Source organism: Cupressus sempervirens, chromosome 11 (assembly GCF_028749045.1).
Source record: "Cupressus sempervirens isolate cs-2001-9-10 chromosome 11, ASM2874904v1, whole genome shotgun sequence".
In the NCBI taxonomy this organism is placed as follows: domain Eukaryota; kingdom Viridiplantae; phylum Streptophyta; class Pinopsida; order Cupressales; family Cupressaceae; genus Cupressus; species Cupressus sempervirens.
In genome coordinates, this window is record NC_143128.1 from 811,790,604 (window position 1) to 811,814,689 (window position 24,086).

General features: G+C 33.3%; 1 protein-coding gene across 1 annotated transcript in view; it reads right to left on the reverse strand.

Moving 5' to 3' along the window:
* Positions 1–7,404: 7,404 nt before the first annotated feature.
* Positions 7,405–24,086, reverse strand: part of LOC149532036 (AP-1 complex subunit mu-2-like) — a 58,292-nt gene continuing 41,610 nt past the window's right edge. Inside the window, exons 2-8 of the mRNA XM_089808416.1 lie at positions 13,026–13,033; positions 8,974–9,106; positions 8,730–8,826; positions 8,547–8,644; positions 8,245–8,386; positions 7,908–8,030; positions 7,405–7,531 (exon numbers count right to left, since the gene is read on the reverse strand). Of these exons, the coding sequence (XP_089664542.1) occupies positions 7,433–7,531; positions 7,908–8,030; positions 8,245–8,386; positions 8,547–8,644; positions 8,730–8,826; positions 8,974–9,106; positions 13,026–13,033 (700 nt within the window). The 3' untranslated portion in view covers positions 7,405–7,432. The remainder of the gene's footprint in view (positions 7,532–7,907; positions 8,031–8,244; positions 8,387–8,546; positions 8,645–8,729; positions 8,827–8,973; positions 9,107–13,025; positions 13,034–24,086) is intronic.

Genomic DNA, 24,086 nt, shown 5'->3' on the forward strand with positions numbered 1-24,086 from the left:
AGTTATGTCAAAGAGTTCCAAGAGATGTATGGTTGTAATTCATGTAATTTCCCAATAGATAAGGCACTGATTAGTTGCAGGATCATTCAATTTTGTTGCTCATACCTAGGTATTGCTGATATCAACATCATTAATCAAACATTTTCCCTTTCATGTTGAAAGCTATTCAAAGTTTAACCCTCACTTAGCTTACTATTTTCATGATTCATGCTCATAGCTATTTCATGCTTGTGATTTTTGGGTTAAGTATAGAAGATTTAAGGGTTTCATCTATTATTCTAGATCTTGATTATGCTCATTGCACTGGTCACATAATCAGATCTTAAAAGGTCCACACGCCTAGGTTTTCTAGAGCATGAAGTGAAGAAGGAGTGTAGCCTTATAGTTGGCCCAGGTTCTTCATGAATTGTGTCCATTATTGGAGATAGTTGCACATAGATGCATTCTTTCCTTGCATACTTGGTTATTCAAATTCTGTTAAATTAGGAGCCAACACACTCTTGAATGTTTTAAGGAAATTTACACACATTGCATTAGAATGAATGATGTTCAAACACACTCTTCAATGCTTTAATGAATGAATTAGTTTTTCATTGGAATGCATGTGTAGAGTAACCAAATATAATCTTGAGTGCCTTAAGGAAATTGACATGCTTTTAATTGGAATGAATAGTTAGATAGTAAATACACTCTTGAATGCCTAAGGTCAAAGAAGAATGCAATGAAACATTTTGATTTTGGGTTTAAAACACTCTCATACAATCTTGAATGACTAAGGACAAAGAAAATTACAATGAACATTTGGATTTGGTGTTTAAAATGAACACTCACTCAATCTTGAATGACGTAAGGGAACTTGTTCCACCTCTATCGATTTGCTTATGTTGACGATGATCGATTTACTTTTGTTGATGAATCCTCGCTTTTATTATGTTGATGATGTTGTCAAGTTAGAAAGAACATTTTATGCTATAAACACGAGTGTCTTCAAAAATATAGTACAAAATCTAAAGCTTCATTCAAAAAAGAATAAGTGTCTATTAAACCCAAGATCATTTATGTATTCAATCCTCTCACACCTTTGGGTGATCTTGAGTGCACAAGAAATAAGTGGCCTGCTTGGGGATTTCATCACCCTTGGGGACAAACTCAACTCTAGTGTTCTGGTAGAGTATAAATATTAGGTGGTGAATTGAAAGACACCTCTCTTGAAAGTAAACTCTTGTCACTCTTGGCTAAGCCCCAAAGAAATTTATACCTTTTGGAAGTGAAGGTGGAGATTTGGGTTACCATCTTCTCCCAGTTGTGTGGCATTATTTTCTTTCATCTATAGATTTGGGCCTCACATACCTTGTGTATATTGAGGACACCCCTAGTTGAGCTTGTATATCCTAGACAAAACCTTATAGTATTGTTGGTGTGTTTGACATGCTAAGTGTTCAAAACCTCCCCATTTGAAGGGGACACCATCTAAGATATTCTTATATATATATATATATATATATACGTACGTATGTATATACATATGTATGTATGTATATATATGTATGTATATATACATATATATATGTATGTATGTATACATATATATATACATACATATATATGTATGTATCTATATCTATATGCATATATATACATACATATGTATATATACATATATATATCTATGTATGTATATATACATACATACATATATATATATATATAAATACATATATATACATATAGATATATATACATATATATATATATACATATATATACATATATATGTATATATATACATATATATATATATATATGTATGTATATATATATACATATATGTATATATATGTATGTATATATATACATACATATATATACATATAGATATATGTGTGTGTGTGTGTGTGTGTGTGTGTGTGTGTATCATTATATGTTTTTCTTGTTATGTTTCAAAAAATCTAAAAACATCATAAAAATTCAAAAATTCAAAAACAAAAATAACAAAAAGAAGCTCTTTCGTTTTCTACATCACTTCTTCTATTCATCCATTTCATCACACTTTTCAAAATCTCAACCATCTTAATCATGTCTTCATCTTCTCAATCATTCAATCAAATTCCTAGTCATGATTCATAATCCACAACAAGATCCAATTTAGTTCAATTTGATTAAATTTATCATTTTTTTTTTCTCCTCTATCTCATTTTGATTTCGATCATGAGGAGGGTGTACCTATCAAACTTCAATCCTTGATTCAACTTTATCAATCCTATCAATTGCTTCGCTTGAGGCAACCTTGCTTGAGATTCTTATCTTGGACATGTCAATTACCTATTTATAGGGATGTTGACCTTATCTTTTTCAATCAAGCTTATCTTTGTCTAGATGTGTTCCCATTCGTCAATCACATGTCTGGGTTGTTTTGTGATCCCAAATTGTTCTCACACTTCAATTGCATTCTTTGACTACATGTGTTCTCATAAAGATCAAACATTAGTCAAAGAGGGGAAAATGTATGCACCCTAAAATGGTCGCCTAGACTATGGGCCCACATTCTTCAATTTATCAATTTCCTAAATCAATGCCTTACAATAACTAATACATTTGGCATCGATTTGTGATGACTATGTGTCACAATTACGACAGAAATATGTTGCCACTGCAATATTAATAGGCGTTGTTGTTTTTTAGTTGTAGATTACAACGTCTATCCTCTACTGTCGCAATTACGACGCATATCTATCACTATGCAACCACTCTATTGTGACATCAACCCCATCACAATTCTTGTGGCTGACATCGCAATTGCAACGGACACCCTGGCAATTGTGACGGTAGTTGGCCATCGCCAGTATAGCAAGCCCATTGCAATGCTTGTGGCTAATGTCGCAATTGCAATGGACACCCTGGCAATTGTGATGGCAGCTGGGCATCGCCACTCAACAAGCTCGTCGCAATGCCTGTGGCTGACATCACAATTGCGACGGACACCTTGGCAATTGCTACGGCAATTGGGCATCATCGGTATAGCAAGCCCGTTGTAATGCTTGTGGCTGATGTCGCAATTGCAATGGACACCTTGGCAATTGCAATAGCCATTTGGCATGGGCACTACAGCAAGCCCATCACAATGTTTGTGGCAGACGTCACAATTGCAATGGATACAAAATAAAACAAAAACAAAATTTTGCTAGTTTCCAGCTACGTCAAACCAAATCAAACCTCCTAAACCTTGTGTAACTTCATTTGGTCACATCTTATATTTGAGTAGGATGGTGTCTTATTGGTGCTCCTTCCATTATTTCATGATATATTATTATCAAGCCATCCAATCGGCTATATGACAAAGATGATTCTTGAACAATCAAATTAGCAATACGGTTGATCTGCATTGTATTTGGACACTTGGTTTGAGGTTCATCTCATTGATTCCCATTCATCACAAGATCTAATCACAGGATGAATGGGAATAGATGAGATTAACCTCAAACCAAGTGTCCAAATGCAATGCAGATTGACCGTATTGCTAATTCGATTGTATGAAAATAATTATGAAATTGGAATACTAAAAATGTATGAAAAAATTTGATGATACTTTATCTTATTATTGAAGAATGATGGTGTTTGTTTAAGAACCCTAAACTTGATTGTTTTTAGCTTTTAAGTATGGTCTTTCTCTCTACAACGTGCATTAAATGTGTTGCATCTTGGACCATGTATGTGGGTCTAGTTTGCAATTGTGGATTCAACCTACGAGTTGTATCTAACCCTACACAATATATCGATGTTTGTTTTGGTGTGCTATATTCATCCTTGTTTAAATATTTGTTGCCACCTCTGGTGTAGGATTGAGGATACTTAAATATAACTTGGAAGGATTGTCATTGTAGTGCTAGAAAATACATCTTGAATTGTGTTGCAAAAATGAGTGAACGATGTAAAAACAAGAAAGAACCCTCAAGAAATGCATGCAAATTTGCAAATTGTAGCGCATAACATCAATTTTGGAAGTCATAATGTTATGAGAGAAAAGTTGAATAGATAGATCAATTAGTTTCAACTAGAATAAATAACATGTAACACAAAACCTCCCCATTTGAAGGGGACACGATCTAAGATATTCTTTTATATATATATATATATATATATCATTATATGTTTTTCTTGTTATATTTCAAAAAATCCAAAACATCATAAAAATTCAAAAATCCAAAAAAAATTCAAAAACAAAAATAACAAAAGGAAGCTCTTTTTTTTTCTACATCCTTCTTCTACTCATCCATTTCATCACACTTTTCAAAATCTCAACCATCCTAATCATGTCTTCATCTTCTCAATCATTCAATCAAATTCTTAGCCTTCATCCTAGTCATGATTCATAATCCACAACAAGATCCAATTTAGTTCAATTTGATCAAATTTATCATTTTTTTGTTTCTCCTCTATCTCATTTTGATTTTGATCATGAGGAGGCAGTACCTATCAAACTTCAATCCTTGATTCAACTTTATCAATCCTATCAATTGCTCCACTTGAGGCAACCTTGCTTGAGATTCTTATCTTGGACATGTCAATTACCTATTTATAGGGGTGTTGACCTTATCTTTTTCAATCAAGCTTATCTTTGTCTAGATGTGTTCCCATTCGTCAATCACATGTCTGGGTTGTTTTGCGATCACAAATTGATCTCACTTCAATTGCATTCTTTGACTACATGTGTTCTCATAAAGATCACACATTAGTCAAAGAGGGGAAAATGTATGCACCCTAAAATGGTCGCCTAGAATATGGGCCCACATTCTTCAATTTATCAAATGATGGAATCAATTTATCAATTTCCTAAATCAATGCCTTACAATCACTAATACATTAGTCATCAATTTGTGACGGTTATGTGTCACATTTATGACAACAATGTGTCGCCACTGTGACAGTAATAGACGTTGTTGTTTTTTAGTCACAGATTATGACATCTATCCTCTACCATCACAATTACGATGCATATTCGTTGCTATGCAACCACTCTATTGTGACATCAACCCCATCACAATTATTGTGGCTGACGTTGCAATTGTGATGGACACCTTGGCAATTGCAACGATAGTTGGGCATCACCGCTACAACAAGCCCATCGCAATGCTTGTCGTTGATGTCACAATTGCAATGGACACCCTAGCAATTGCAACGGCAATTGGGCATTCCAGCTCAGCAAGCCCATCCCAATGCTTGTGGCTGATGTCACAATTGCGACAGTAATTGGGCATTGCCAGTACATCAAGCTCATCGCAATGCTTGTGTCTGACATCGCAATTGCGACGGACACCCTAGTAATTGCGACGGTCGTTTGGCATGGGTTCTACAGCAAGCCCGTTGCAATGCTTGTGGTAAATGTCGCAATTGCGACGGATACAAAGTAAAACAAAACAAAAAATTTGCTGGCTTCCAGCTACATCAAACCAAACCAAACCTCCTAAACCCTACATAACTTCATTTGGTCACATCTTATATTTGAGTAGGATGGTTTCTTATTGGTGCTCCTTCCATTATTTCATGATATATTATTATCAGGCCATCTAATAAGCTATAGGACAAAGATGATTCCTAAACAATCGGATTAGCAATACGGTCGATCTACATTGTATTTGGACACTTGGTTTGAGGTTCATCTCATTGATTCCCATTCATCATAGGATCTAATCATAGGATGAATGGGAAACGATGAGATGAACCTCAAACCAAGTGTCCAAATGCAATGCAAATCGATCGTATTGCTAATTTGATTGTATGAAAATAATTATGAAATTGGAATACTAAAAATGTATGAAAAAAATTGATGATACTTCATCTTATTATTGAAGAATGATGGTGTTTGTTTAAGAACCATAAACTTGATTGTTTGTAGCTTTTAAGTATGGTCTTTCTCTCTACAACATGCCTTAAATGTGTTGCATCTTGGACCATGTATGTAGGTCTAGTTTGTAATTGTGGATTCAACCTACAGGTTGTATCTAACCCTACATAATATATAGATGTTTGTTTTGGTGTGCTATATTCATCTTTGTTTAAATATTTGTTGCCACCTCTAGTGTAGGATTGAGGATACTTAAATATAACTTGGAAGGATTTTCATTGTAGTGCTAGGAAATACATCTTGAATCCTGTTGCAAAAATGATTGAACGATGTAAAACAAGAAAGAACCCTCAAAAAATGCATGCAAGTTTACAAATTGTAGTGCATAACATCAATTTTGGAAGTAAGTCATAAATGTATGAGAGAAAAGCTAAATAGATAGATCAATTAGTTTCAATTAGAATAAATAACATGTAACACAAATAAAACATTTAAAACAAGGTATACCATTAAAAATTCCTTACAAAGAATTTGACATCGAATGAGTACTTAAATATGTTATCATGATCACATAGATTATGATACATTTTAAGAGTTTCAACCTTTTCAACCTTACCTAGAGAAATATTAATAGTAGATCCCATGCATATACAAGTGAGTATTAAAGGTTCCATCTTAGCATATCCTATTTGGGAAGACCCAAAATTGAAAACCATAAAATGGTTTCCTAAAGCCTGTGCCAAAACTCACGAGCCCACAAAGGGCAAAAATTCAACTACCCTAGTTAATAATGAGTTAGCAATCTCAACATGGAATATAAATCTTGAAGTTAAAAAATCCACCCATCAAATGAGGTGCTCCATTCTAAAGTTATTATACATTTTTAGTAATGCTCATATGCATCATTAATTAGTAAAGATCGCCTAATGTATTCCAAATTCACATTTATAAATCTCTCCTATACACTCCTCAAGACACATCTTACATGATACATTATCTTAAAAGACATCACGTAAAATGAAACAAGTGTCACTCTAAATGGGATCCCCACTTCCCATATTGTCACATTATTTTAGAAAATAGTAAATGACATACAAACATTAAAAACTGCTAGTCATTAGAGGCCTAATCCTAACAAATTTTGCAAAACTTGTTGACTGTAGCTGAGTAAAATATCAAAAGATAACAGCTATATAAGAGTGGCATTACAAGACTTTTGTGAGGTTTAAATAGACTTGCTATATGTCTTAGGAGATTACCATAACGATTCTTACACCTTAAATAATTGCAATCACACAAAAAACTTCATGACCAAATTTTTTTCCAAGACTCTTTTTTTCCTTGAAGAGTAAATTAGGTGAGATTGAGAAACCACAGTTGAAGGCAATATGAATCTATAGAAGAAAGTATGATGAACACAGCAAAACCAAATTTGTGATGGATTTTTAACAAGACTATTACACACAGCTATTAGGCAACATCCTTTTGCTTGATCCTCCATTCAGAAACTAAAAACAATTTAGTAAGCCACCAATATGACCAAATACAACATTCTTTCTTGTTTGCAACATTTCTCGGTTATCACTTTGTCTAGATCATTCTTAGTTCATATTCACCTACCGTTGTAATGTACCTAACCCATGGCAATGCTTGATATCCACTCTTTTTAATCATTTTTAGATACCTGACCTGTAGTAAAGAATTTCAAGGAAAGAAAGTTGTTATAAAGCAGTAGCCTAAATATAAATGAACAAAACATAAATTCTAAATCATTTATTCTATGCAAAAATTTACTTGTAGAGATAAATATTTAAAAAGTATAATGATTTTCACTTAGGCCAATATAAATATAAGCAATGAGCTTGTTCTCATCAGAAATATAGAAGTGAACAGAAAAAAGGGTCCAACACTCTGGTGCCTTCAATGGAGTCCAGAAATCTATAGTGTCAGCCTAAAAAGGCCTGAACAGGTGCAAATTTTCTAATAATTTATAAATCATGTTAATGAGCTAGTGATACTCGCAAAAGCAATGATCTACATTTGTAAACTAAGGTAAAAAAATTACCTGAATTCCTGATACAGTAAAATATGGTATCTCAAATTTGACAGGAATAGGTGCCCACTTTTCTGGGGTTGCTTCTTCAGCAGTTATGCTAGAAAGGCTAAATTCAGCCCTCAATATGTATTCCTAAATCAAAACCCACATAATAAGTCAATCACGAAACTAAATCATCATGATCCAGAGCCATGGTATTGTTAACTAGCTAAATTCAGCCATCAATATGTATTCCCGAATCAAAACCCACATAATAAGTCAATCACGAAACTAAAACATCATGATCCAGAACCATGGTACAATTAATTGTCCTTGAACAAGAGAACCAATGAAACCTACAAGATACCTTTCCACCAGGAAATGATTTTATTTTCCAAAGCAAAGCATCCCTCTCTGGGGAGTATGCAGAACAACCCATTGATGTGTGTACATGAGTTGTAGATGCATTAGCTGGTACTAGCAATTCAATTTCAACATTTGTTGGTGTACTGAAAAGTTAAAGAAAACCATGAGACAAATTAGCCAATATACAGAAATATCATACTCAAACCATTCCTTGTAGCCAACATGTTAGAAAGATCTATCTAAATAGAAGATATTTGAGATCTAAAATAAAGGCATACATAAGCCAGAGAGATAACTTGAAACCTGTGATCTTTGTATTGGCTGCGTGCTCTCACCAAATATTCTACCTGACTTCTTGAATGCTTTTCTACTTGAGCTTCAACCCATATCAATGGCTTTACCTGCAAAGTAATAAAAATGTATAACATGAAAAATTCTTTGTAATAGACCTCCAATGATTTGACAACTGCATTCTCTTGAACAAACCTGTGTGCTAAGCCTATAGTTCATAAGATCAAAAGTCCTGTCATGAGGTATGAAGGATATAGTTCTATCATTTTCAAAACAAGCAAGACAAACACACCTGACAGAAGTAATAGAAATTAACATACACCTTTTCAAGGGAAAAAAAGACTAAGTGCAACATCAAAGGAATTTGCAAGAACTTTAGTATAAAACAAAATAATAATAGTTTAAGGAATTGAATAAGAAAATGAGCTTGATTGCATACTGATGAAACTTGATGTCATCCAAATCAATTGCTTTACCCTTTGACGCTTTTCCTTGAGCTTCTAGTAGCACCCTGTCATTGAGTCCAAGTTTGCATTCTGGCATTCCATTGAAAAAAAGTGAATCAAAATACACTTGTCATTAATAGCTAGCTATGTAACATTTCAGCAATCATGTTAAAAGTACATTATAAATAAATAAAAATTAGAAACAGCCACATTTTGCACAAAACAAGCTAAATTAACCATGAAACACAATCAATAATTCAATGCCAAATATTAAATCAAAAGTTATAAAGGTTTAATACTTATGGCATACGTATAAAACAAAGAAATCATTAGTGGTCAAACTACTTCCAACACTCAATAATTATATAAAACGTCTAAAGATATATACATATTAGTATTTTATTCTTTTTTTGTAATTTTTCATACTGTTTTATTTCCAAGATCGGCTGTGGGGATCCAGCTTCAGCCTTGTTATGACAAGGGCACAGGTGTCCTGACCTAATTATTCCAGATACATCTATTACAAACCTAGGGAAGGCCTACAAACTGTATGAATTGGACCTAGTCTGGGTATGGGACCCAGTGCAGCATAATCTAAACTTCAACATTTGGTCATTATAATTTGACTTTTAATCTGTCACTCTAAACTCTCCAAGAAATTGGACTCTGTTCAATCATCCACCACAGTTCTTATTCTTCTATATTTGTTTTATTCTCGTTGAAGCATGTAATCTATTGAAATGCAAGTATCCAGCAACGAAGTTGGTTGTCTCATGACCAAAAAATTGTTATTTATTAAATTTTAACAATGAATATGAACATAATATTTGTACTTATAAAAGTTGAACAATTTGTAGATTCTTTGTATGATGGTAATTCATAATTCTACCACATAAAAATAAACACAAGATGTTTATTATCTAAAATCTCATGTGCCAATCTCGTTCTCATAATATATGTCTATTCGTTTAGTTGTGTATAAGCATACATGGGCCTTTTAGCTTAGAAAATGAGGTTTGTCCTATTTCAAGGCGTTCCACAAGTAGGGTACATATTTAAGAAAATAGGTGTGTAGTAACATTATAATGTTCTCCATGAACCTAGCTAGAGTTTACAGTGTTTCAACTTAGCAAAGATTATGGGAAACAGTTCCATATTGCAATATCTCAAATTCTCTTGGCAGAAGCAGTAGCTATGCTTAGTGAACTGACAGAGGGCCCATTCGATATAAAATTCAAAGAGTATGGGTGGGAAGATTTGGAACTTGGAGGTAAGCTTTGTATCTGACCATGAACTCATGGATACAATTGATTTGAAGCCCAAGAGTTAGATATATTTGTCAGGAAAGCTATCTAATATGACCAAATCCTAATTCCCTTTTCTTAAAATAACCTCTTCCAAGTAGCGGCATATTCAGATAACACAGTCCCAAGACAGTGTTGATCAAGGGTTTCCCTAGTTAATTATGATAATCGTATCATTGGTGATAACATAGTCCCAAGACAGTGTTGAGATCCAAGGATGCAATAAAAAAGCTACAAGTTTAGAACTTCATGACAGTTCATAGCATGAAGCCTTAGATGCATAGGACAACAGTCTAAACATAGGACAAAATAGAGAAATATTTAGTATCTTATTGAGCTTCACTTTGTTTCGAGAATAGTTTAATATTCTCTACTAAACAAGGCCAACCATGTGAAGGTGGAAGCTCATTTGGCCCCACCCCCCTCCCCCTAACATCACTCTACATTCCCCGTTAACATCTAGCATCCATTCATTCTTTCAACCATTAATAAAATGTAACGTTCAATCAATATCACATGGTAACATTCAATCAATATCACATGATAACATTCACTAACACATTAGATTCATTAACATGCAACATTCATCAATATTTTGCATTAACACATAATTCATGAACATTCATTAGCACATAATTAAATTCATTGAGACATAAAAGATTCAACCACGTACATTAAGATGACAACCAATAGTTTATATCTTCTTTATGGATTTCTTTAGATGACAACCACCTACATTAAGAGATTCAAGTCACAAAAAATATATAGATATGAGACTTTACAAAATAATATACAATAGATTACATATCAAGAAAAACAAATCACAAATATAATAAATATATACAAAAAATTGAACAAATATTACTGCTTACCTCATGTATTTTCCAAGATCGTATATCACTTGTTTGATGTTATTGTTGAAGTGCTCTGGGAGAGATAGAGGAAGCACGTACTGCAATAATTATAAACCAATCATTTCATTGTTTTCTAACATAACATAATGAATAGTACACGTAGTTTATGAATATATTGTAAATACAGAAGAACATAACTTACCTTGATGAAAGTATGCCAATCATGCGTTTTGAGCCCTGGCCCAAATTCACTTTTTTTTATATGAGATTGTTTATGTTTGCAGCAAATCCTGTGGGAAATCAAATTTTTCATATGACTTCTTTTATGGCATCACTTTGCTGCTCCATTAATAACCAAGGAAGGGCACTTATATTAATCTGATCTGTGTTGCTATTTGAGTGAATGAAATTCTTCAATGCATGATTGGATTCATGAATGTCATTACAAATTTTGAAAAAAATTTCTTTGTCACGCCTTCCATCTAATATTTTCCACAATGTCTCCATTATATTCTTTCCAATATGCATAGTATCAAACAAATGCACAATTTGTAAGTGCTCGTAGTAGGGCAACCTACTAAATTGTCTGGGATAGCTTTTTAGTCCCTTTGGAAGGTTGTTAGTACTACCTTGACAACTTTCACGATCATCAATTACACAATTAGTAAACAAAAATCACAATAGAAATATATAAATTACAAACATAAACCATTAGGTGGAACGACATTACCTCGATGATTAATTATATTATATTCCAACTTCCATAGGCGAGGTGTCATTCTTCGTGGCTTTGATGTAGTCTCTTCTTTTCCATTGAAAAGATGTTTTTTCATACTTCAATACTTATGATTCCTATGGAGGAAGTGTCTACACTCATCAAACACCTACTTTCCTAAACTTTTTGAATGACGAGATTTCATCTTTGGACCACAAACTGGACATGCAAATTTTCCCTTTGTTTGAAGACCTACAAGATAATGATATAATTGGATTATTAAATATGTTGATTTTAAAAATTAGAATTATCGTGCGCAACTTGAATTCACTATAACATACCACAAAAATGTGTTAGCCCCTGGGGCGTCATGTATTGTCCATGCAAGTATTGCATGGAATTGAAATTGTCTTTGTCCTATTGGTCTAGACACGTCATACATAGTGACACTGTTCCATAACTCCACCAACTTGTCAATAAGAGGCTCAATATATACATTCATATCTTTTACTTGATATTTACCTACTTGAATGAAAAATAACATTACATAATTATTGTGACCATTTTACTACAAGATTTGTAAGTACATGTAAATTAATAACTATCAAATGATAAGATAGCTGGAACTATCATTGCCAACATAATGTGCTCCCTCTTTATTGACATCCATGGAGGAATGTTATTGTTGATAACAAAAATAGGCCACACTGAGTAAATAGATCTCATCTCTCCAAATGGATTGACACCGTTCACTGCCAATGAAAGCCTGAGCTTATGAGGTTCTTCTTTGAAGTGTTGCCACTTTTCCTCTATGTGCATAAATGTCGAACCATCTACAAGGATTCGAATAATGTCATCTCGACTTCTATTGCATGCATGATAGTCCATAAATTGAGCCAAGCTACTACACTTGAATAATTGTCACATCCGTGGAATAATGGGGATGCAACAAAGAACCTTTTGAGGCACTTTTTTTGTTAGTCAATCTGTTTGATATCTACTCATATGACATATAAGACATTGTGTTGCAAATTCATGTTCTTTATAATATATAATATGATCATTGGGATCAGCATGTATTGCTTCATACTCCATTCCAATATCTTTCATCACAGAAGATAATTCTCAATATGAGCGAGGTAGACTATTTGATGGTGGTAACAGAAACTCGCCTGTCAATCTACAGAAAAAAAAAATATAAGTTGTTAATATAAACAATATTAGTGGTACATTATTTACCCTTTGTTAACTATAAAGACATATATGACATACCTTAACATACGTGACATTGTTATGTTGGATAAACCATTCATAACCTTCAAGTTCAACAACAATAATTCAGCAGAGAGAAGAGTTGTTTGGGAGTCTTTGTATAGGGGCTCATATGCCTTCTGAAGTAGAGGTACATCGAGGCTATCATCATCATCATGATCAGATACGCTTGGACTAAATGTGTCATGGATCAATGTATTTATACCATCATCTTCAATTGTGTTTTCTGGTGCATGATCATCATCTTCCATGGGATCATTATCTTCACCTTGGATATTTTCACCTCCATGTTCCTCCACTTCGAAAACCATATTCTTCGAATTGTTGTGGTTCATACATGTACTTCCTTGGGGAGATCAACCTATATAAAATTTATTAACATAAATAAACCATGATCATCAACTCATCATCAAGTGATTTCATATGTATATAAATTGTTAAAATGATATAATGAACAACTTACCAATGGATGATAGTCATGCCCCCCTTCAATGTGACCATTCTCCCTACAATGTCTCTTAACTGTTTTGATTAGCAGTCTTCTACAGTTTAAGCCCTTACAAATTTTGCAAGGACAATAACATTTTCCATCACCTTTTCCTTTCAATTTAGACCACAATCTAGCAATTGTCTCCCTATTTTGTTCTTCACTTATATTATTTGACATGATCGTTCTTCACAGGAAGCAAAAATCAGGCTATGAAAACTTCATTCTACAACTTTCACAAACTAAGAAAAATGGTCGAAAGTACACAAATCTTCTTAGACCTAGCTAAATACTTTAATATTTTAAAAATACTTTCTTTGACTTTATTCCTAAGACATTAAACCCAATCACCTTTTATAACATTCAGTCAATTGCTCTAGGCAAATTTGTGGATAAGATTATTTGTAAAACTTTGACCAACTGCTTGAAGGTCTTATTTCAAGACACCTTACAACATTAAGCCACTAAAAGAAATTTCAAAACATATAAGCTAAAAGTCTAGTTAAAATTTACATTAGATTAAAAAATATACAATTTTCATACTCGAGCGCGTGGCTATAACTCGTGCAACGGCCTTCTTGCTTAGCTGTAGAAGCTCTCCAGCAATCAAATTATACAAGCTACAAGGCCTAACAACAATTTCAAAACATATAGGCTACAAGGCAAGACATATTACATGACATGGCAAAAGGAAAAAAATTTACAAGCTTTAGCAAGACATATTAAACGACATCATAGTGCTAGAGAGATCACAATTATATGAGTCAAACATAGTCATGAAAAATCACATAAATTAGTTATTATATGCAATTAAAAGATATATAGTTAGATAGGGACATCCATAGGGTATATTGAAGAAATGAAATGGTCATCCATAGGGCATATTGAAGAAATGAAATAGTTAGATAGGGATAGTTGGAACTTGTCTTGCCCTCTGAAGAAATGATAGAAAACTTAAATCAAACATCCACAAACTTGGATCAAAATTCTCAACAAGCATCTATAGTTAATATTTCTGATGCATCAATGCCAGAACAAAGTTCTCAGCAGGCTCGGGGAGTTAACATCACCGATGCTCAACTGGATAATGATTCACAGCAGACATTAACAACTACTGCTTGAGATGTAATTGTTGAAGATAAAAACAAGGTTGATGTAGGAAGCACATCTAGTGAAGTGGTACAATGGTGCAGGGGCACCCAAGGGACACATGAACCTACAGGGTACACTAGGAGTCATGAAGGAGACCATGAAGGTACCAAGGGAAATCAATGCCTAATGAAGACATGTTAAGTCATTTGATGATGGATTATGGCTATTGAAGCCATCAAAATGTAAGGAACTTCATAAAGTTGTCAAATTGTAATGTATTGCCAAGAACAGGCAATGTGATGTAAGGGGTCATTGTGAAGTCATTTGAAGTCCTAGAGTGTCCTAGGAAGAGTTATAGGTTGATGGAAATGAATAATATTGTTTACATAATGTAACAAGGCTCTAACTGTTGTAAAGTGCACTAAAAGTGCAAGATCTTGTAAATTGCCAATGTTGGCAACATAAGCCAAATAAGGCTTGAATGGGTTAGTTGAGATTATAGGGGTCTGAAGGTTGTTTTAAAATTATTTTAAAAGTACCTAAGAATTAAGAACAAGGTTTTATAAGTCCTTGTCATGAAGGATAACAAAACAAATAATGAGTGTTGTTAAAAAAGTGTTTGTTACTATCATGTGACAGTTATGAGGGACACTTGGCGACCAAGGGGTCTTTGGTTCAGTTTTATGAGTCAGTTAGATGGGAAAAAGTCTAGAAAAGTAAGGTCTTTATAAGACACAAGAGTAGTAGTCGAGGGAGTAGCGAATGTATCAAGAAAATAAATAAATAAAGGAATTTTGCTATTCACTGTCACAGTGACAGTTTTTCTGGTTTTTTAAGATTCAGTTTGGTATCAAATAAGGTTCTTTCTTATGTTTCTTATATTCTAATGTTTTGCAAGTATTTAGGAACATCTAAGAATTTTCTTAGAACCCTTTGCAATCATTTCTTAAGAGCTTTTTCTTTCTTTAAGGTGACTGTCCTGAAACAGTGCACTATTTTGTATTGAAAAAAACATGTAATTGGGTGGATCCATCCACTTTCTGTGGTTACTATGGATGTGGGATGGATCCAACCCCTGTACAATATGTAATTGGTTCTAATAATGTATGATTTTGAAGAATAAGCAAGGTGGCTGACTAAATTTTCAAGTTGATAGGTTGAAGGGTGCATGGAACATGGGCCATGGGTATAGCAATGAGTGTTTGGGCTGAATAAGGATATGCTTTTCCTTTTAAACATGTCAAGATATGTTAAGTACAAGATGTAGGATCAAATTTTGCATCCCAAAAGAGAGTGTAGGGTTATTTGTAAGAAAGCCCTAGTTAAAAGCTTGAATTGGAGAAGAATGGTGTGTTGGGTTGTAACCAGGGGTTCCATGGCCCAAAGGATGACAAAATCCTTTGTTTTGCTTGATAACTAAGGACTGTTGAAAGTTATAGGGTCAGAGTATATACCCTTGATAGGGTTGCTTTGTATATACCAGTGCATTGCCAATTTCCTTTGAACATTTAATAACTGTAAACTTTTTCTATACTTGTTGTTGATAGAATGAAGGCCTATTACTCTTTGTTGGTGGAGATGGAAAGGCATATACTATAATACTAGAAACTGGGCCAGCTAGGGATACGTCTCAAAGCAAACTATACTTCACACAGTTTGCAACATGTATAGGCTATGGCAGGGTAGACAACTTTTGGTTTTTGAAATTCAGTGAATGATTACAGAACATACACATATTAATATAATTTAATTGTGATCATAAAATATCTAAAGATTAAAAATAGTGAATAAAAATTAGTGAAATTGGTTGCTACTTATTGTCATGCAGTATAGGCTACCTTTCTCCACTTTTTGGCCTATGAAACCTGATGATCCTGGATTAGATCCATTCCTTGTACATACGATGAGAATTCGCTTTGAGCCAAGAAAGTAGGCAATCCTTTTTTTTGGTTCATGTATTATTTACATTGTTTGTGTCTTATTTCACATTAATAAATAAAAAGCACTTGAAAAGATTTGTATGTGGCTAGACTGCAACTGAATAGGACTTGCTTTTATTTATAACTTGACAGATTATGATTTCTTCCATTGGTAAAATATAACAAAGAGCAACTACTACAACTTCAAAACAAGGATCACTGGACGGTAACAACTTCAAGATGATTCTGGAGTACATAAAAGCTCTACCAATAAGTTTGACTACTATATAACTCTTCTATGTGTTTGACCTGTATAAACATCATAGCAAAGAAAGAAGCCCTTTTTAAGTTTTTTGAGATAGTGCTCTGTCGTTGACTTATTTCTTGCTTAAATTCACATCATAAATGTTTCTATGAAATCTATTATAATCTTGGATAAATGAATCAGCGCAATTTTCAGGAAAACTAATTTTTTTTGTCATTGGAACTTTAATATTTTGGTGTTTGAGATGCTAGCTGACAAGATTGTTGCATATCTCCTTTTGATGGGTATATCTCTCTGTTGTATAGAAAATAAGAATCCTTGAAATTCTAGAACAAAAATCCCATTTATACAACATCTTGGAAGGGTTTAAATTAAACAAGGATATAAATGTTGATGGAAATCCATCTTTCCTCCTTAGCCTTCTTGCTAGAATGTAGGATGATTTCCATTCAAACTGACTTACCGACCTTGAATTGTTTGTGTCTTCTCATCATCACCCATGCCATAGAGCACACGTCTTCAAACTATTGCTCATGTATCAAAGTTTTCAAAAATGTGATGAGGGCCACAATTATATTAACCAAGAGATTGAAAGATTTTTAGAAAGAATGGATGTAATTATGAACAGATCTTCTAAGCTATTGAGCCAATGCAAGCAATCAAGGTGTATGAGAAATCTTGCATCAACAAAAATATTTCCTTTTGCATTTGTATGTAGGTTTTTTATAATGTCCCAACCATCATATGTTCACAATCTGTGGTTCACATCACTAAGGTTCTTATGATTTTTAGGCTCATTCATAGGCGTATTGGAGTTTTTAGTTTGTGGCAACCATTTAAACTTTGCAGCCACACTTTTAAATTTCCAAGCTCACTGGTTCAAAAAAAATTGTGGTTTAAATTTCTTACATATCCATTTCACATTCTTAGTTACATTTGATGTATAAGATTCCCTTCTAGATGTATCACAATTAGATAGTCTATCTTGCATCAAGTTTTCTGCCATCTTGTGGCTGATACAAATGATTTTAGAGGCTAAGGATCACTTTATAAACATCATTCCTGAGCAATGTAAAGTAGCATTCTCAATGGATCAAATTGAGAGATTTTAACCTAGAGCTAAGGCTCATAGTTTGATAGCATATCAATAGAATTTTTTTGTAATATCATACAATTTTGTGGTTTACAACATATTTGCACCCATATATATCTTTGAAGGTTTAGGCCTTTTGTTGTAAGCCCATACTAACAAACTGTAATGTATTTCATTATTGCTGATCAACAAAGGCCTATCATTGTTTATTTGATATATATTGAGTTCCATTGTACGCTTGTACTTGATTGCATAGTTGGACCCTTTAGCTATACCAAATGGTATCAAGGCATGACTTTGAATGTTGAGAAAAGATTATGAGAGACAACCAAGTTTCTTTCTTGTAAATAGATTATTGAATTTTCTGCTGTCCACATTGAAAGGTTTTAAATAAAGCAAGACATTGAGGTAGTTTGTAGGGGAGTTTGCAGATATATCACCAAATTAAAGGATGTTTGCATAAGGTCCAAAGTCAAGGTTCATCCTTGAAGAATGGGTAGAGGCCAAGTCATTGCTAATATTGTTGGAAAAACAAAGAAAATGTACTTACTGGTTAGATGCTAAACAGGATAGAAGAAGAGATCATAAATCTATAAATAAGGAAAGTGACGATGACGAAATTGAATGAAGAGAGAATGAACAAGTTATCTAACAAGTTTTGGAAGACCTAGAAAAAGAATAAATAAATCAATTGAAGATGTTGAGAGCTATTTCTGATAGAAGTAAAAAATCTAGGATTGACATTGCTAATTAATTTTGTTAGTTTGAATCCAAAGAAATTGATTCATTGAATAAATAATCTTGAAGCAGCCCAGGGCCCTTGCTAGTTTTATGATTTAACTTACAAAAGCCCCAAATTAATTGTCAGTATTAGAACCCCAATTTTTAGAAAATAAATAAATTGAAGATGTTCTAATAAACAAAAATGAAAGACATTAATTAATAAGATTGAATATACCTCCATTCAACCAAAGAACAAGAGACCTTTCTGACGGATCCCTCACGGCTTCAAAGAACCAGTAAAATAGGGCCTTCCTTTCATTAATGCTCACATAACTAGCATACTAAGCAAAACCTATGGGGGGTTGGCCTGAAAGGCTTTCCACTTTCTTTGCTTCTTTAGTGGCTCCATTGCTCCCCTTCACTAGCAAAACCAAAGCCAACTCAAGATAGAATGTGAATAGGAGTCCAAAAATGGCCTCGCCTCAAACTTTCCCTAAATCATCCATCCATCCAACATTGCGTCTGGTAGTGGAGAATAAGATAGTGGCGAGCCCCACCTTTGCAGCTGCAGAATCAATCTACGAACACCTAACATGCCAGGTGGATGGGATAGGAATCATGAAAGAAAGTTCCTCTACATGCAGATTCATGACCAACCCTATAATCGAATCGATCTCAGCCGACAAGGCAGATGAGTTGTTACGTATAAAGATACATCGATATCTGATACACCTCCTATATTATAGTCCAAGATCAATCATTTTCATGTCAATGCAAATGAGCAACATTTTCTTCTTCTTTTTTCTTATATCCCGTTAGCATCGCAATTGCAACGTCGTAAGGCTATAATTGAAGAAAAAAAAAGCCAAAAACACATTGCATTTGCCTGCCATCGCAAATTGACCCCTAATGTATTAGTGAATATTTTCAATTCAAATCAATTTTATTGATCAAATCATAATTAATTCAATTATTTCAATATTTCCTGAGGTTCAATCATTCATCAATAATCTTATTTAATTAAAAGAAAATAACTCTTATAATTAAATAATTTTATCTTATTTAATTAAAATCTCTCTTTTAATTAAATAATCTTATATTATTTAATTAAAAGAAAATCTCTCTTATAATTAAATAAATAAATCCCCACTTAAATCTCTCTTTTTGATGAAAAAAGGCAATAAATCAAATAAAAATAAATAAAGATTCCTTTTTTGCACATATTTCTAAGTGGTGGGTATTTTCCTCTCACTTGTCTTTTTGGAGATTTATCCCACATTGCTCTTGAGGATGCATTTCTCTCCACACTTTCCTTTATAAAGAGCCCTCTCCTTCTTGTTTTCATAGATCAAGATTTGATTGTTATGTTGCAGGTTTGGAGAGCGATTTTGGAGGAGAGTTTGAGCACTTGAGCTTGGACATTGCAGCTTTTCTTTTCTTGTCTTCTTCTCTCATGCGTCCATGGAAATCTATTTATATTACTCTTGCACTTGCATGTTAGATTAGATTTATATTTCCTTTCATAGAATAATCTTACATTTTCATTTCCTTAATTAAAAGAGGGATTTTCTTTTAATTAAATAAGATAAGATTATTTAATTAAAAGAGAGATTTTAATTAAATAAAATAATCTTATTTAATTAAAATAAAATATCTCTTTTAATTAAATAAATAAATCCCCACTTAAAGCTCTATTTTTTACGAAAAAAGAAATAAATTAAATAAAAAAGCAACAGCCTACAACACAATAGTAAAATTGTGAGCCTCTTATCGAAGAGGTCTTGGGTTCAAATCTACTCGCAAATTAATAAATAATAATAATTAATAACAACACATAAGAATTAATCTTGGCTTTGGCCTCTTACCCATCCAAAAAAAAATCAAAAAAAAAAAAAAGATTCCTTTTTTGCACATATTTCTAAGTGTTGGGTTTTTTCCTCTCACTTTCTTTTTTAGGGATTTATCCCACATTTCTCTTGAGGATGAATTCCTCTCCACAGTTTCCTTTATAAGGAGCCCTCTTCTTCTCATTTTCATAGATCAAGATTTTATTGTTATGTTATAGGTTTGGAGAGCAATTTTGGAGGAGGACTTGAGCACTTGAGCTTGGCCATTGTAACTTCTCTTTTCTAGTCTTCTTCTCTCATGCATCCATGGAAATCCATTTATTTTACTCTTGCACTTGCATGTTAGATTAGATTTATATTTTCTTCCATAGAATAATCTTGCATTTTCATTTCCTCTCATAGATTAGTTTGCTTTGATGTGTTGTTATCACATAGAATAGCTTCCATTTTCATTTGCGTGCATATTTGACAATCATGGAGGCTAGCACTCTTTCTTTTGCTCTTTGAATCTCTCATTTTATGGTTTATTTGCATGGGCACAAATTAGGTCTAAATTGAGGGGCCTCCATTATAAACCCTTGCACTCCATGAATAGAGAGCTATGAGTCACCATTTGAGACCTCATTCTTGAGCAATCTTGGATACGATGATTCATAGAAGTGTATCAACATTTTAGCACACAACTGTGATAATTTTTAAAGAACAATCTGATGCTTTTCAGCTATTTAAGTGGCATTTGGCCAGAATTGAAAGGAGACAAGGAAGAGTCTGAAGTGCTTAACATCTGACATAGGTGGTGAATTCATTTCCAATGAGTTCAACATATTTTGCAATGACAGATGAATCAAAAGGCAAATGTTTACACCTAGGACCCCCCCTCGAAATAAAATAGTTGAAAGAAGAAAAAGATCAATCATGGATTATGTTAAAACACTAACAATGGAGAAAATTGTATCACAAAAATATTGGAGAGAAGTTGTAAGTACAATTGTTTATACTTTGAATAGAGTGCAAGTCAAGAAAGGTACAAATGCTACACCTTTTGAATTATGGTATGTGTATGCACCTAATGTGAAATATTTCAAAGTCTTTGGAAGAAAATGTTACATACTTAAAGACAATAGGAATTGAAAAATTGATGCTTGTAAGAATTTGGCTTAGGCCAGAATTCACCCAAGAACTAAAGAACTCAACACAAGCACACAGTAGACCAAAATAGATAGAGTATGATCAGAATGACGATATTCATTCAATAACTTGATTCAAAAGTATACTAGGAGTGCCTGAATATAAAGGCCTCAGGAGAGCTTCTAGAATGCATAGAAGTTAGCATCATGATATGTCATACAACGAGGCACATGTCCAACAAATATGGGTTATCCTCCATTAAGCATGGGATTTAGTGCGATGATGTGAGGATAAGCCTATAATGGTGTAGCACGCAAATCAGTGGAGTAGACAACATGTGCTAAATGAGGAGTGTCGATAACTGTGTTGTCATCATGACAACTCAGTGAATGATTTATACTCCTATGTTGTAGAGACCATGTGCATAATTAGAGTTGCGTAACTCAATGAGAGTTCACAAACTCCTAAGTGTCTCACCTAAAATAATAATAAAATAATAAAAAATAATTAAATAATGCATTAACCTAAGTAAAACTTAAGTAAGTGTAATAAGTAAATACTTATTTACACCAACAATGCTAAAAGTGATGAAGGCACATTCCTAGGATATTCCACCAAGGGTAAAACTTATAAGTGTTTGAATTCTAACACTAACAAAGTTGAGGAAAGTGCAAATGTGAAAGTTGATAAATTTATAGAGAAAATTGAAGTTGAATGTAAGATAGAACCTAAATATTATAGTTCATTCATATATGTGAATGAAAGTGCTCTAGGCACTCTACCTAAACAAGAAATCAAAGCTACAGATCCTCAGCAGACTGGGAATGTTGAGTTGCAATAGCTAGTTGTCGTACAACAGAGTGTGAGTGTCAAGAAATAGATAGATGATGTCGAGTCATAGATAAAGAAAGCCACACAACAAGAAGTTAATATCAAGGGTGTAGAACCTAAACTAGAACCTAAACAAGGAAGAGATGACAAGCTTGAAATGATTTTTTGAAATGAACCTGTTGAAGAATAAAGAAGGAAAGAGTCAGTGTTAGCAAAATATGTGAGAAGACATCATGTAGCTAAACAAATCATTGGAGATAAAAAAATATAGTGTTATGACAAGAAAAAGCCTCATAAGTGATACATTCTTACTTTATGATTTTGAGCCTAAATATGTGAAAGATGCTTTAGAGAATGAAGATTAGATACAAGTTATGAATGAAGAAATTGAACAAATTGAAAAGAATAAAACATGGTCTCTAGTACCTAGACCTAAAGATAAAAATATTATTGGAACAAAGTGGGTATTCAGAAACAAGCTAAATGAGAAAGATGAAGTTACAAGGAATAAAGCTAGATTGGTATGCAAAGGATATGCACAAGAGGAAGGTGTTGACTATGGGGAGACATTTTCCCCTGTAGCAAGATTAGAAGAAGCTAGAACATTGGTTGCATATTCTTCTTATAAAGGATTCAAGGTATATCAAATGGATGTCAAATCTACATTTTTGAATGGAATACTAGAAGGAGGAGAAGTATACATAGAACATCCTAAAGGATATTTGGACGCAGATAAGAAGAACATGGTATGCAAGCTACACAAAGATTTATATGGTTTGAAACAAGCCCTAAGAGCATGGTATGAAAGACTACATAATTATTTGGTAAAGATTAGTTTTGCAAGGACAAATGATAACAACAATTGATATTTGAAGATTGGAAATAATAATAAGGTATTGTTATCTATCTTGTTGATGATATCATATTTGGAGGAAAGGAGTCTGTGGATACTTAAAATTGTCCTAAACACTATGTTGATTCATTTAATATTTCCTTTGACATTATAGTTAATTATTTACTAATTAATTATATTTTTCATATTTTTCTACTTATTTAATTAAATAGGTTCACTTTCCTAATGTATTTTTATTTTATTTTATTTAATTCCCTCCATCTCCATTAATTTCTAAACCTATGATTAAATTAAATTATATTTAATTTAATCTTAAACTTAGCCTAAAACCTACTCTACAACCATCACTTTCATCTTTCTAAGCCTATCCCACTTAATTACCCTAAATACCTTGCTAAACCCCCTTTTTAATCCTAAGTGTGTGCTCACACATGAGTGAGGAACCTTCACATTTTCCACACCCCTCATGCCTTCCACACCTCTTACATCTTTGTCACCCACTCCTTCCTTCAAGTTTGCTCACACATGTGTGAGCAAACTTTGAATGTTGACCACTTGCATGGCTTGCTTACATATCTCCCATGTGGCACCTATGTGAATGCCACATAGATGCCACCTCCCCAAGGCCTCTCTCAAGCCTATAAATAGAGCCCTTGTCTCAAGCATTTTACATCACCCTCATATGCATTGTTATCATAATAGTTTGATCTTAGAGCTTGTTAG